Source organism: Triplophysa dalaica, chromosome 25 (assembly GCF_015846415.1).
Source record: "Triplophysa dalaica isolate WHDGS20190420 chromosome 25, ASM1584641v1, whole genome shotgun sequence".
In the NCBI taxonomy this organism is placed as follows: Eukaryota; Metazoa; Chordata; class Actinopteri; order Cypriniformes; family Nemacheilidae; genus Triplophysa; species Triplophysa dalaica.
The window spans coordinates 2,170,754-2,186,253 of record NC_079566.1 but is presented as its reverse complement, the minus strand read 5'-3'; the positions used below and the strand labels follow the sequence as shown (position 1 = coordinate 2,186,253).

The following is a 15,500-nucleotide window of genomic DNA, read 5'->3' as shown; positions in this document are numbered from 1 at the left end:
CATGTTGTAATATACAAATCTGTTTCAGCCATAATATTGATTTAAAGTTCTTATACAACACATTTACAGCTATATAATCAACGTCTCATAAAGTAGTTACTTTATATTCATTTTCATGAGTGAATTTATGAGGAATATGTAGCGTTAATTTTTAACCGTTTGCATTTAAAAAAAGTGTGTACTTTTATACATCTATAACCCATCCAGACCAGTTCACATTTCACTACTGTTTAATATGGATTAAAACATGTAAAGCAAGAATCCGACATACTTACAATCAGGAGTGCAGATGTAATCGAGACATGGTTCTTTACTCAAGCACTCAAAAGTCATTTTTTTTAAGACAAAGACAATCATTTTTGCATGTTTTAAAAGTTAAGTGGATTATTTTTACTTTTTACATAATTTCAATGCATTGTTCAGAATTTTCATGTTGTAATATACAAATCTGTTTCAGCCATAATATTGATTTCAAGTTCTTATACAACACATTTACAGCTATATAATCAACATATATTTGACTAATAAAACGATGAGTTAACACCACAGAATAGACAGACGGCATTGAAACTGAAGTTCAGAGATATTTGAGAATTGAACATTAGGTGTCATTGCTGCATCATACTTGCAACTCTACTACTGGACTGGTTAGCATCATCATCGTGTTATCAGGTTGAAAATGTCATACTTTTGCAGCTCATCTAAGCATTCTGTCCTTAACTCCCAGGAGTGTGGTTTTCAGTAGAGACATCTAAAACTCGCCAAAGCCAAAAATATATTACAAGATGTAGAAAAAAACTTTAAGCTTTCAAAGTGCCATTTTTACACCTTATCGTGCAACAACGAACCTGTTGAAATGAAACAACCTGCATTGACTTGGACATGTAAGGTAGTGTTAGTGCTAGAAATATCACAAGAATCAAAATAAAGCCTTAAGGTACGGAATTTCTTTTCCCACTACATTTGCCAGCTCATCCTCCTTCATGATCAATTAAAGGTCCAGAGAGGATAGGGAATGTTACATTCGGTTCACCCACTTTCCATTGCAACTAAACCTGCAAACATCCGCAGACAAAACTGCAGGTGTTGCTACTGACCTCCCTCTCCATATGGATGGCACTGGGTTTGGGAGCGAGAAAACGAAAACAAAGATATAAATAATGAAAAAAGAGAGGGATGGTCGAGGAAGGAAATTCACGAGGCGGAGACTCGCCAGATGATGATGCCAATGATGAACAGGACTAGGGAAAGGACCACTGCCAGGATGCACATCTTCTTACGGGACTTTTGCTACAGTGGAATGAAGAACAGAAAATATTGGGTCTTTATTAAATTGCAGTATTATAATGTAGTGTTTAGTATCCAACTCAATTGTTCTAATGATAGCCAATAATATACTTTATGTGAGGAGAAACATAGACGTTTGATCAAATGAAGATGATTTGGCAGCATTTGAGGGAATTATAGGAGCTTTTGGATTCTGAATGCACCTTAGAGTTGGCAATAAGTTGCCTATTGAAATACAGCAAATTACTTTAGAATCAGAAATATGTATTTTCCAGTGTTTTGGTTCTGTTGTGGGATGCTGGTTTGCATGCTCTGGTGTTTGTGTGTGTGTTTGGTAAAGTTTTCACCTGGTAGAGAGATGCTCTCTGAAGCTGCTCCGCTCCTCTTTCCACATGCACCTCTGCACTCTCCACGTTAGCCTCTATGCTGTCTGGAATTACAACCATTTATATGCCTTCAGAAGAACATTAATCAGTGAAAATGTTTACTGAACATTGGCATTACCGCTTCTACACCCGGCAAACATCAAACTAAATTTTACTGTAATAGGAACCAGTGGTGCATCAAACTACTTCACCCAGGGACACGCACTTCACTGATGTTAAACAGGAGTGATAGTTTTGCCTCAGCTAGCTTAAAATGAAGAAAACTTTACAAGTGCTAACAGCTTTGAATAGCGTCTGCTAATGCAATAACATGCTCTCTTTTAGGGCTGTTAAACAATTAAACGTGATTAATCGCATGCAGAATAAATTATCGATATTGGTGAATTATTGATATTTACCAATTATTTAAGTGACATGTAAACGTTCATTTTTTTTATATGTTTCTTAAATATATGCATGTATGTGTATGTGTTTATGTACACAAAGGTAGTATGAACAAGACACAAACATATATTATGTAATTACAAACTTTTATTCTAGATGCGATTAATGTTTGACAGCCCTACTTCATACACAGCAACAACTGTTAAAACTTGACAATGATCTCACCGATTTATTTGTGCTGATTATGATGTGCGGGACTATAATATATACATTTGTAACACAACAGACAAGTTTTTCATTTGGGTGTTGATTTAAATTTTCAACACCATTTCTCAGAAATCGTGTACTCCACCTTTGGGGGAAACTAGAGGGGCAGCAAAAAATTTGAATAAACAAAGCAATGCTTGTCTTCCATTTTCACACCAAAGTCACTCACTGTCAAGCTTTGTATAGTTTCAACATTTTAGTCATAAGACCGTTTTTATATTCATCAAATATAAACTGAAAATGTGAAAACTGACTAGTAAAAACATTGGAACACACTCCAAAAAACAAACTATCTGACGCTCAAAGACGACCAGGCGTTAGGCCACGACCAACAGACGCTTGGTGTGTCCCTTGAGTTCAATCCATGTTTGTTAACTTACAGACAGTAAATGTATATTTACTTACCTATCATTTCTCCTTGATCATGAATCATTACAGCAAGATCCTTAAAAATCTGATTGACATCCAAAATATCAGACTGCAAAGACACAACAGAGATATTTAGACACTGAACAAATTCATCACTTATGCATGTCAATTTACTTCAACATTTTACACATGACACTAACATTCATCTCAGGTGATTAGGGATGGGTATCGTTAAGGTTTTAACGGTATTACTACTTTTATCGGTACCACTTATCGATCCGGTACTTTAACGGTACTCTTATCGGTACTTTTTGGTGTGTTTTTCTATGAAAGATAAAACTAAAGCTGAAGTTGTTTTCACTATTTAAAACATTCTTTACTGACCTTACGTATCTTAATGCATGTAAAAGATGACTGATACCCGCCTATTATTCATAGAGAATTAAAATAAAAATGCATGGGGGCCTTAGTTTGTTTGTGTTTTTTGTTGTTGTTGTTGTTGTTGTTGTTTAATTATACAGAAATGGTATTCCAATTATGTGTTGTGGCTGGAGATCTTCTCTTTTGTGATGATGTGTGTAGTGTAGCACATGCATCAGCAACAGGCCCTGTCAGGTTCATGCCTTAGACACTTTATACATTCAAATCCTTGCTATCAGATGCCCAGATGTCATTTCAAATCATGCTCTTGTCCTGGCTGTGCAGTGTAACATGTTTGGGCTTAAAAGTTATACAGGTTTGGAACCTCTTGCAATGTACACACACACAAAACGTTTATGTATTTCATCACTACAAATTAATTTTTAGGTAAGCTCTGCTTTATAATTTTTTAAGCATAATTTACCATTATTCATCCATTTTAAATGCAGTACTGTGAAAGCATTTTTTATGTTTAAGATTTATTTAGGCTACTGCAGAAAAAAAAAAACTAAGATTTATATGTAGGCTATTCTTTAATGTGATGTGTGTTTATTAAATTATTACATACTAATTTAAAGAAACCTTATGCAATGTTTATGTCGGCGCTAGGCTACGTACTTCAGGACGTGGATGATGAAGCTAGGTTGTTTAAATCTTTGCATTTGTCTGTCTGCCCATTAATCACCTTTGAAAGATGTTTTGTCAGATTGCTTGTGATTCCGCTCTTTCAAGCAAAAATCTTGTTGAACTTTTTGCAATGAGCATAGTCTGCATTCACTCGAGTGAAATGTAACCATAATTTAGACCGTTTGATTCTCTCCGCCATCGTCACTCTATTAAGCGCGAGCTTTCGTGTTGTGCGCGCGCGAGCTCTGTTTAGTGTGGGACTGACGGACATTTCACGTGCGAGATTGCGATTAACGAAAATGCAAGTAAATGTCTTGAATATTACAGCATATTAGAAATGGTTGGTCAGTTTAAATATGCTAGGTAAGTTTATTTAGCAACAAGAAATAGGAAATGTTTTTCTTTATTTATCCAGTACCAACAGCAGAACCGTTAACGTTAGAACTTATCGATACTTCGGTCTTTCATAATTCAGCACCGGGACCGATAAAGTACCGAGTTTCGGTACCCATCCCTACGGGTGATCCAATTACAAGTTGTCAGAAGAGACAGATCACCCGACATGCATCTTAAAGATGTGAAATGATTTTCTTTGAAATGATCCAGTACAAGAGGAACTGTAAACATGCCTCCCGTGAACACTGGATTTAAAAAGAAAAGTCTGAAGCTAACCTCAAGTTGTTGAATGGCAGTTTCTCTTTCTTTTATGAGCTCCAGGTCTTCCTCTGTTATGGCTACATCTTCAGTTTGTATGGTGGTCTTAGCCCAATCGTCATTACTGCACAAACACACAAACAGAATGTTTTAGTTCGGTGGTCCATTACAAATCAAAGCACTAAATTAAAATCCAATCTTACAAACAGGTCATATGCAGAACATACTTATCAAAGGACACCAGCTGCTCATCATGAACCCCGTCTTCAGCCTGTAGTAAATTCACAAAACTATAATGAAACAACTTGAAGACATTTTTTCATTGGAGTATGTGCAACCAAGAAGTTTAAGTAGATGGGATGCCTATTTAAGTCATTTTGACTTTACCATTATTTCCCCCCTCCAGAAAGAGTGTTTACATTTTTATTAAAGCTCATAAAAACTGGTAAAATGTGCACAACAACACCAGAGGAATTGATTCATGGGTAGATAAAGCTAAGGTTACTTCCTCATCTTCCTCGGACAATAAACCCTCCACTTATGCTTAAATATCTTTTTTAGTATGCATTTGCTTCACAGGTGTGTCCACTTCTCTTTCATTGTCTCTTGGGTAAACTAGCTTCTTGACAATGTGAAGCTCTGAGCACCAAACTATTCAAAGAACAATCGTGCATGTTTTAGAAAAAGAAATATTGTTTTTTTTCTTATAGAAAGGATAAGTGACACTTGCTTCTAAAAGAAACCTTAACATCCTGGAGGCCTTAACATGTATGTAGGAACAATGCAGAAGTGCAACAACTTCATTATTTACAAGTGAAGCACCTCGACTAATTCCTTAAATTTCTAAACATGAAATAGCCATCTATGTAAACCACAGACAGTGAGAGATTAGCAATAACATTAATAAATGTGTCTTACAGAGAGGCGGGATCCAGCTCGAGCTCTGGCCACCGATTCTTTCTCCTTCTCTGCAGCTCGACGTTGCACTACCTGGAAGTTGTTTAGCGCAGCTGAGAAGTCGTTCATCAGCCGGTCCTTCTGGATTTTTTGCTGCCTCTGTTTAAATTACAAATTAAACCATTTAATGTTTTATTCAATTTAGAAAACACTAATTTCAAGAACTCATCCTCTACACTTAAAAATATATATATTATTATATAGGAATGAAAAGTTCTGGATTGAATCGCAGATAAAATGTAAACTTTGAATGTACTGTTTTGGATAAAAGTGTTTGTCCAAAGCATATATGTAAATTTTTATTTCCTTATTCTTTACCTTAACATTTCGCTAGAGTTTAGAAAGTGAGATCAGAAGTGTCGTAGTTCTGTAAACAAGGACTTCGAGTTCAGCTTCGAACATACACCACAAGTAAAAAGGTTTGGAGAAGTAGTTTGGACTGATATTATAGTTCTCGTATTCTTTTTTGATCCAAAGGCTTAACAAATATACATTTGTGCTTCATTTTATTGAAATAAACGTAGTTGAGTGGACAGCGAAGAAAAGGTGCCTAGTATACATCTCAGTGTGCCCTCAAGAGGTTGGTTAAGGGAGTGAGCAGAGCCGTAAGGTGGCTACTAGGAAGGGACCACAAACAAAAGTCTGGACACTTCATAATTTATGTTATTTTCTTGCTTTTTCTGTTGTTTTTTAGGTGAGAAGTATTTCTGTGAATATGACATAAGCAGAAGAACTCCGTAAATTAGGACAACCTACAAACAGCTCGTGCAAAACTGCCAAATAACTTGTTGACACTCATATGTGTCCTGATAGCCTCACATGTAGACACGCACCTGTTCAGACAGGGAGACAGGGAGAGAGCCCAGATCCTTAAGGTGTTTGTTAGTCTCTTTGGCCAGCTGGTTTGTGTAGTGTTGCACCTGCTGACTGTAAACAAATCAGACATATTTAGAATATAAGAGGACAGGGTAAGAAAAGCACAGCCAAAAATAAAGCAAGCGCACTCACAGCCTCTCCCGCAGGTCACCTGTGTCTTGTTTGGTTCCAAGTTGGTTGACCATGCTCTTGATTTGAGCCGCTAATGAAGAAAACGCAGTTAGAAAAGTCGATATGAAGTTCAGAACTCTGGTCCCTCACTTGACATGAACTAACAGTTCATCTCAGTGTGAACAGTGTGAATCTCACAAAGAAATACATATAAGGTCAGTTCACAAAGTATCTTTCGCTGATGTGTTTAAGAACATCTGGATCAAATGGAACAGAACACAACTGCTGAAACAAGTTGAAGCGTACTTGGACTTCAATGACAACAGTCATTATGTGTCCTGTAGGCTCATGTTCAATTATATAATTACAAAAATCGCTGCTGTGTCTATGAAACCTTGTATTTCCGTTTTTATTTGTTGCCATAGATTATTATTATGAGGTACCCTTGTTTGTCACTTGGTATTGCAAATATCAAATCAATAAAAAGTTTTAAAAAGTATAAAAAAGTACTAGTCAACTTTGAAAAAAAACAAAGTTTAAAATCATTTAAATCTTTTAAAATCATTTTAAAAGTACATGTCATGTCATGTCCTGAAAAACTGCGAATTGGGACATCGGAGGAAGCTACGATATATTATTCAGTAGATTTGAACATGTTCTAGCTCCCACAATTGCCACACTTCAAAGCATAGTTTAACAACATTGTATTATTTTATACATATTTCACCTCAAAATCATCCAGTACTGCCTGTGCTGTCAAACTAATATACTGGCATTATACAGTAGCATCTTGAAATTCACTGAATTTAACCTAAATGTAGATTGTTAAAATGCAGATTTATGTAAACATTTACAGCCCGCTGAATCCCATTGGCTAAAACTTCGAAGTAATAGTAATGAAGAGCACAAGGCCAAACTTACTGTTCTGTGTGATCTTTTGAATGTTGGAGCTGCATGTTTGGATGAGGCTGCTGAAGTCTTTTGGGACGACACGCTGCTCTGTTCTTCCATACGACATGACTGCTGGATATTCCAGACGTCTCAGGAGAAATAGCAGGGGAACTAGTGCAGGAAATATGTCAGTGCCTGAAAATGCTGATGACAGAGAAACATTGTTTCAAAACACAAAAAAAAACTGAGTTGTTTAGGTATGGATTGATTGATGGGACTGATCAATTCCAACAATAATATTCGTTACTTGCTCACCTATTTGAACGTTCATCCTTAAACCTAATCACAGTTTTGATCATGTTTTAAATTAGCCAAGTTCAAAACACTATACTAGTTAGTTTTTATCATCAAATATTTTTCATCCACCACAGATTGGATACTTTTAAAGTAAGCAACAAAAACTGCAATAGTCCTTTCTTCCCTACTGTGATGTATATGTGACTGAAGTGGCTTCTGAAACGAGAAGAGGGTCTTGATTTTGTCTTTCGGGAATTTGAATAGGATTGTTGAAAACATGAGCATTAAACCAAACAAAGCGACCAAACAAAAGCGACAAAAATCTCAAACAAAGAGATGAAACGTTGTTGTAAGGAGAGGTTAACGATTGTGAATGAAGATTATGAGGGCACATGAATTTAGTCATTGACAGTGAACACTGCAATATGTAAGCGATAATCTACGACTTGCACGACGTGGGGGCAAAGAACCACCCAAAGCTAAGCAGAGGGTGGTTGCCTTTGCGAAGTGCATTAAAATCCTTTAATGCACAGCCAGCCGTGGATTATCCCCCTTATACCATGGTAATTTAAAGCTTAATTGATGTTAACAGTGTCATTTAAGATCAAACTGGTGAAATTGACAGTTATTATGTCATAGACCTGCACGATTCTGGATAAATTGAGGATCCCGATTCTATTGTTTCAAATAGAGATTGCGATTCTTCTACGATTCTGAATGATGACTAAAAGTAATACATAATTTACTAGAGGTTCTGACAAAAAATAGTTTATTTAGGTATGTAATATAGGACTTTGCTTCAAAATTATTACATATTTCATGGTTAACCTACAGTAACTATGGTGTTTTGAAAAGACCGTTTGTGACGTCTTTACATACCTTATAATAGTTATTTTAACTTCTGCCGCAGCAACAGCATATTGAAGCGTTATGATTTTAGTCCGAGGTGTAAATTAATAGACACACGAAAATCGTTGATTTTCATTAATGAGATCGTCTGGTGTTTCGAATCGAGATCAGGATCTTTTAACGATTAATCGTGCAGTTCGATTATGTCAGTTCATTTTTAACTGACTGGAGCTAATCGTGCGTTAAAGGCTTTTAATGCACACCTTCCAGCCAATCAGAATCCAGTATTCAAACAGACCATGGTATAATATAATAAAATATACTATAATAATATAAGTATTGTCAATGTCAATTTCATTATGACTTTCAACATTATAATAGAGGCACAAAGTAAGATAAAACAAAACATTCAACTTTCAGAGGTTATTTTTGCTATGTTATGTTATATAATTCAGTGCCTTTGAAATGCTATTGCATGAATGCTGATGGTTTTAAATTGATCAAAAATTGGCATCTACTAAATTGGTGGTAATATTAATATAAAAGAGCTCATTGGGCTGCCTTCTGCATTTGACTTTCAAGTATCAAGAGTAGTACATTCATTCACCTTAAACCTGCACACTGATGATTAGATAACAAGATAAAACACATGACCTTAAACTCAATCACAGTACTAATGTACCTATCATACAACTCAACAACACAATGTGGCAACAAACTGCTTACTCACGTCACAATGTAAACATGACAACTCTTACAGCCATATCACACTTACACGGTGGAGTTAAACTTGCATTTACAGTAAAGAAATAACACTAGAGTGGTTATTTTGGTCAGAAGAGTGTTTTGTGTCAGGACTGAATAAGATCGTATGTTATATAACAGTTACATGTGCAAATAATATTATACAAGTAATGTAATTGTTAGTGAATCTGGGAATCAGGACATTGGTTTAGTTTTGTTTACAAGTAAATACATAACACTGACAAATATAAACACTCATCGATGTCATTTCAAGAACAACTGATTTCAGATCAGTCAATGCTGAGCTCACTAGCCAAGCAAACATCATTTGAAAGTAAAACGCCACTATGTAATGATGCTACATGACAATTTCGCTATTTGTTTTATTTTTAATCAAACCCATGATTTAACCCTAAACACCACAAAATAAATGACACGAACCACGAAAACCCGTTAAACTGTAAACAACAGAACCACTAGCATAAAACAATCCATCAAGACGTCATCTTCTGTGATCACGCGCTCACAACAAACCTTGCCTTCGGTTTCTATTCCGCAAATATAATAATTCAGTCCATGTTAGGTATCTGTTAATTTTGATAAATAAGCATAATACCTTACTTCAGATCGGGGCCGCTCCTCACTCGGGACTTCCGTTATGATGCACTTTGTTCTTCCGGTAATGGGCAGCGCCCTCGTGGCCACGTGACAAAACGATCGCGTAGGCTGCGTCCAAATACCCCCACTTGCGGTCTTGGCCACTTGAGAGCGCGTGCACGCGACAGGAAGGAAGAGCGCGAGTCTGTCCAATGTCTTAAAAATGCGTTAAGCAGTGCGCTAAACGCACACTAAACACACACTAACTTGAATACCGCTTCGGAATTGTATTAAGGCTAAGTGTATCCCATCATGCATCATGTTCTGGACATGAATCATGAGTCTTTTTGCTCGGCTTTCAAGTGTATGTTTTACTACTACTTTTTAAGGTTATGTCTTCATTTATTCCATGTTTAGCTAACGTGTTTTCTTTTGTGTAGTGTTTTGGGTACAGCTGCTTTGATACAACACAAATAAAGTGCTATAAAAACACATCTGACTTGACAATATAATAAGATATCACATTTCGTAGTAAAACATAGTGTTACATATTTTATTGGTGAAACTGCTTTTGATCACATATTTAGAAACACCACATTCATTAATGTTATATTTCTGCACTTGCTTAGTGTCCCATCGGGTTTGAAATACTATATGCTCACTTGGGCTCTTCACGGCCACTAGAACACCAGGGCCAAAACAGGAAATACGTCATGAAAGTAGTCAAGTGGTCAAGTGCAAAGACCGCAAGTGGAAGTATTTGAACGCAGCCTTAGTGTTTCGAGTCAGATCCGTGGGCGTGGCTTGTCTAACGACACACTTACCGTTACCCACTCCCACAAAACACGCCTGCGCGATGTCGTCTGATTCGAAACACTAAGATTTGTGAGAGTCATGAGACTTGCTCGAGTTGACCCAAACTAACCTTCCACTAACTGGCGGGATCAGCCGGTTGCAGGCGGGAAGGAGTAAAAAGACGACCGACTTCGGTCAATTAGTGCTTCCCGTAGGAAGCTGAACAAACAGCAGACCACGTGACATTTATTTCTTTATCACGGATTAAGTTAATATGATAGGAATATCTATTTTGTTGCATTAAGACCAGTACCATAAACATAAAATGTGATTCAAAAATCTATTTTGTGAGTATAATCGTTACCGAGTGAGTCAAAATAAACACGCAACACATACACGTGAACATTCTGGCCTATGAGTGTAAAGTGTGTCGTCATCAAGGTGCGCATCCGATTTTAAACAACTACAGGTCTCGTTTTGCTTTCGCGGTACTTTAATGGCTACAGCGCCGATCAACGTCGGACAAATTGTCTAACCAGAATGCATTGCTGTTGTCTGGCGGCTGCAGATTCTTGTGACGCCTCATGAAGTCTAAAAGAATCGGCTGACAGGCTTGGGCTTGATGATGCGGACGCGGCTCCGCTGTTACATCACAGTATCGCGAGAGCACTGGAGAGCCGACAGCTCCTTGCTTTTGAATCTCTCTCGCGGTACTGTGATGTCACACGCCGATCGGTCTGAGCGCATATACAAGTATCACAACAGAGTTTAATAAAATGTTACTTTAGCAAACAAATAGCAGATTCTGTGCACGTGTAAAAAAATGCTGTTGTGAATAAAGAGAAAGTTGTTAATAAACATTTTTCAAAAATTCCACTTTTGGCAACTTTATTTCAAATTGAAATAAACAGCTCATATATTTTTATAGGCTATCATTTGGCCTTCATCGAACTTCCGAGGTGGATGAGATAACAAAATTGACTAAAGGTTAATGCCCTTCTTCATTCGTAATTTGTTAAATAAATGTAATAATAATTTAACCAATTTAAAACAAAAAAGGTAATTTTCAACCCAGTTCATTTGCAAAATAGGCAGAACCTGCTGTTTAAACCTAAACCTCAATTTACTGTGTGCTTTTCTTACGACGCAAGAAAAAATATACTTAAAAAAACGAAATAGTTTTACTTAAAGTGCACCATAACAAATAACTAATATTACTGCTGTATTCTTTAACTTGTGTCGTCTAATATTCGTGTATTAGTGACCCTGTACATTCAGTTACTTTAAGAATACGTTGCAATGGGCAATAAACAAATACTACATGAAAACAAATATATGTCTTCGCTAGTTAATCTCCTCGTAATGGTAAATTGGTTCAGGTAGGTAACAAATAACACTACACGGGACCCCGTCCCACGACTCAGGAGGCTGGAAAAAGCATCCGGTCAAAGCACTGTAAAATTCTTCACTTCGCTCCATAAATCTCTGATTTTCCTCCGTCACATTGAGTTCAGAGTCTGGATCTGCAACGCAGCGAAACAACATGCGGTTGTCACAGTAAAGACATCTTAGTGGAATAATATATTAGAGAACTATACCCTTTCATCTAATGTAAAAAGGCTTACTTACACTCTAGGTCATCATCTTCCATTTCTCCATTATCCTGTATTTCATAATTCCGAATAAAAAATGTTTACAGTTTTTATTAGATCTTGACACTTAATAATGAGGAATACACATTTATGCCGACTGATAAAAGAACACGTGTTCATTTCACATTAACCTGTGGGATGTTCTGAGAATTGATGTAGTTGTAATCATAGCTCCAGTCATAAGATGTGGAATGGTCCGGATGCTGTGCATAACAACACTGGTTCAGATATAAGTTTTGGCTGATGTAGCTTTCTGCATGATACTGCCAATTTGGACTTTCTGTTGATTCTTTCTTTTTCCTAGCATAGAAAATTTAGGATAAATGAGTTTTGTGAAAAGCGTATTGCTCATTATTTGAATTCCACAAATCTAAATCAGAATAACACGATTCTAAGATGAATGTTTAAGACATTAATGATACACAAATGAACTAAATAGAGACTTTTGACCCAAACACTGGCCATGACAATGTGTTTTACCTCAAATCAAGTTATATGCATACTTTTGATGTACACAAAGTAATGCTATATTCACTTTTCAGTTTGTCAAAGGCCTTTTAGTATCCAGAGAAAGAAAAACAAAGCACTCTGATGTAACACCCTCAACACGTCATTTACTCACATTTTGTTTGTTGCCAGACTCAGGCGTAATGTTTTTTTCCCAAGTCCAATAGCACCCTGGAGTTCTGCCAGGGCCCGTCTCTGATCTCTTTCGCTCTCAAAGCTCACAAACCCACAGCACCTAGGAACAACTCCTTTTTAAAAAGGGAAATGTATGAAAATGAAGGGCTGTGTGCAATAGCTCAGTAGTCAGATCTCACTTTGAGTAGCCATTGGTGTCCAGAACGATCTTCCCACTGCAGCAGGATGGAAAACGATAATGAAAGAACTCGTACAACATGCCGTCATCCACGTCTGGTGTGAGATCCGATACAAATAGGCAGAAAGTAGAACTGCAGAAGAAGCAAAGAGAACGCTATAAGACCATTTCAAAGGCACGTGATAGATTGCTCATTGTTTTGCTGCTCATCCTCAATATTCTGTAATGTTAATAAAATGCTATTTTCTACACAGCAAAAAATTTGGCATCCCAACTTGCATTTACTTTCAGGATGGTCTTGAGACAGTTTTACATACACTGACACCTGATAAATTATGTTTTAAATGTAATAGAACACAACTAAAAAGCTTTCTTCTATGGAACACAAAAGGATGTTTCTAGAAACGTGTGACCATTCAATGGATGTCAACAGGGGCCAACGTTGTTTGGTTACAAGCGTTCATTACACAGGTTAACATTACATGAGGATGAGTAAATGATTAAAGGATTTTCAGTGTACAAAGGCTGCTAAAATATACAAAAATACGTGAGTTGCATCATATTTCATGTATAATTATTTTGTTCTGAGTGAGAAGTCACAAGATGATATAAACACATTTGAAAAATCCTTGAGACCCATACTGCTCAATCTTTGTACTCACAATACTACTTTCAACCACTTTGTGAAGAGTGACCTATTCTATTTACACAGTAGCTACTCCAATCCAAGTGAAACAAAAGGGGAAAAAATACAGCCAAATACAGAGATACAGAGAAATAAACAATTGTTAAAAAAACCTCACCTGTTTTCTCCATGTTTTCCGTAAGTGGCGCGACTCAACTTGAACCTTTTAGGCTGTAAAGGTCACAAAAAATGTGTATTATGATCATGTATGAATTTAATCACATTCTTACTATGTATGTGGTGCATGAAGTGTGTTGTAAATAATTACAGGAGTGGCTCCAGGTAACGGTTTTCCATTCACTTTGCGAAGGCATCTCTCAACTGAAGTCTCATCCACCAGCTCCACAAAACCATAACCTGCAGCTTCCCTGGAGAGATGAGCATCATTCCCATCATTCTGACACACACACTCACACAGGCAGACAGACACAAAGACACACAGCACATACTTCCCTTACCCTGTTATTTTGTCTCGAATCAGTCTGACTCGCATCACAGTTTCTCCCATGTGAGCAAAAGCTTTGGATATGAACTCTTCATTCATGTAGGACTCCAGCTGTTAATACACACACAGGTGCTTAAAGTAACGTATACAAACATGATATATGAGACGTAAAAGATCCAAAGGTCCTAGTACACGAACAAATGAAGTAAAACGTGATGATTGTTTGTGTCTTTCACTTACGTTGCCCATCCAGAGGCTGTTCATTGTACTATCATGTGGATGAAATCGAAATGTTTTTATAGTAGGTTTCAATCCGGTCTTTATTCATCTTTTGAAGGAACAGACGGGTTGTAAGATTCAAACACGTGTCAGTGTTTATAGTTGAAATATGCTGTCCAACAGCGCCATCATGAGGAAATAATCAGCAGTGTTTACTGTGAATGGCCTCTGTTGAAGGGGGATAACGTAGAATTAAATTACGTTATATATGGGGCATTTTTAATAATGTTTTTTTAAAACTTGAATATTCTTCAAACATAATTCAATGCATTTAATATTTTTAAGGCCCAATTAGCACGCAACAAATTAACCAGAAAATGCATGTAAATAAGCACATTTGGCAGTAGCCTAATATAAAAACTAATCAAGATGGAAAACTGCTACATATTAGGAAGATATCAAAATGTCAATTAAAGATATCAATATTTTAATAAACGGACTTTTAAAGTACTGTAGCCTATATGACAGAATTTGTAATTTTGGGTGGAGTATCCCTTTAAATCATTGAACTTACTGTTCTACAAAACCTTGACAGAAAAAAGTAATTTGCTCAGACTGAAATCTTGACCTTACTCGCTTCCATAATATTTGCAAACATTTATTGTTAAATTTATATTTATTAAATAATTGAAAAATGTAAATATAATATAAACAAACTAATTGTTGCAATATATTCAGTTACAGCATTATAGTTACAGGAACTAAATTATAAAGTAATACATTATATATAAAGCCACATTTATTTTTTCATAAACCACTACAAATTTTACATTGCATGGGAGACATGTGTATTTAAGAGCCAGTTGAATGCAAGTGAGAGTCCAGAAGTGAAAGTGGGTATAAATAATTAACTACAGCTCCCTCATTATGTGTCTAAAGTCTGTATATGCAGGTACAGGTCTTATATGTGCAAAGATAATGATATCGAGTGCCACAATATCATGCCCTGCATTTAAAACACTAGTTCAGAAGTACCAATGCACTTACATCTCTCTGAATATATTTAAAGAAAATTCAAAATGAACATAAGATTTTTATGGTATAATTTAGAAACAGTGAACAACATTCAAGCATCTAGATGTATAATTTGAAATATAAAATTTTATTA

General features: G+C 36.3%; 2 protein-coding genes across 3 annotated transcripts; both read right to left on the bottom strand.

The window, feature by feature from the left end:
- Positions 1 to 212: 212 nt before the first annotated feature.
- Positions 213 to 9,874, bottom strand: stx12 (syntaxin 12). Of its 2 annotated transcripts, none has more exons than XM_056742119.1 (10): positions 9,736 to 9,874; positions 7,260 to 7,433; positions 6,360 to 6,429; positions 6,185 to 6,278; positions 5,313 to 5,450; positions 4,622 to 4,665; positions 4,413 to 4,518; positions 2,730 to 2,802; positions 1,635 to 1,717; positions 213 to 1,290 (listed from the first exon to the last, which is right to left on the bottom strand). In XM_056742119.1, the coding sequence occupies exons 2-10, from the start codon at positions 7,354 to 7,356 to the stop codon at positions 1,195 to 1,197; spliced, it is 801 nt and encodes a 266-aa protein (XP_056598097.1). In that variant the 5' UTR covers positions 7,357 to 7,433; positions 9,736 to 9,874; the 3' UTR covers positions 213 to 1,194. The 2 variants fall into 2 exon arrangements, with proteins under 2 accessions (XP_056598097.1, XP_056598098.1); XM_056742120.1 differs by having other exon boundaries at positions 9,741 to 9,859.
- A 1,453-nt stretch (positions 9,875 to 11,327) lies between these two features.
- Positions 11,328 to 14,475, bottom strand: trnau1apa (tRNA selenocysteine 1 associated protein 1a). The gene is made up of 9 exons (XM_056741699.1): positions 14,354 to 14,475; positions 14,127 to 14,224; positions 13,937 to 14,036; positions 13,787 to 13,839; positions 12,985 to 13,116; positions 12,786 to 12,905; positions 12,295 to 12,463; positions 12,141 to 12,174; positions 11,328 to 12,034 (listed from the first exon to the last, which is right to left on the bottom strand). The coding sequence occupies exons 1-9, from the start codon at positions 14,375 to 14,377 to the stop codon at positions 11,856 to 11,858; spliced, it is 909 nt and encodes a 302-aa protein (XP_056597677.1). The 5' UTR covers positions 14,378 to 14,475; the 3' UTR covers positions 11,328 to 11,855.
- Positions 14,476 to 15,500: the final 1,025 nt, after the last annotated feature.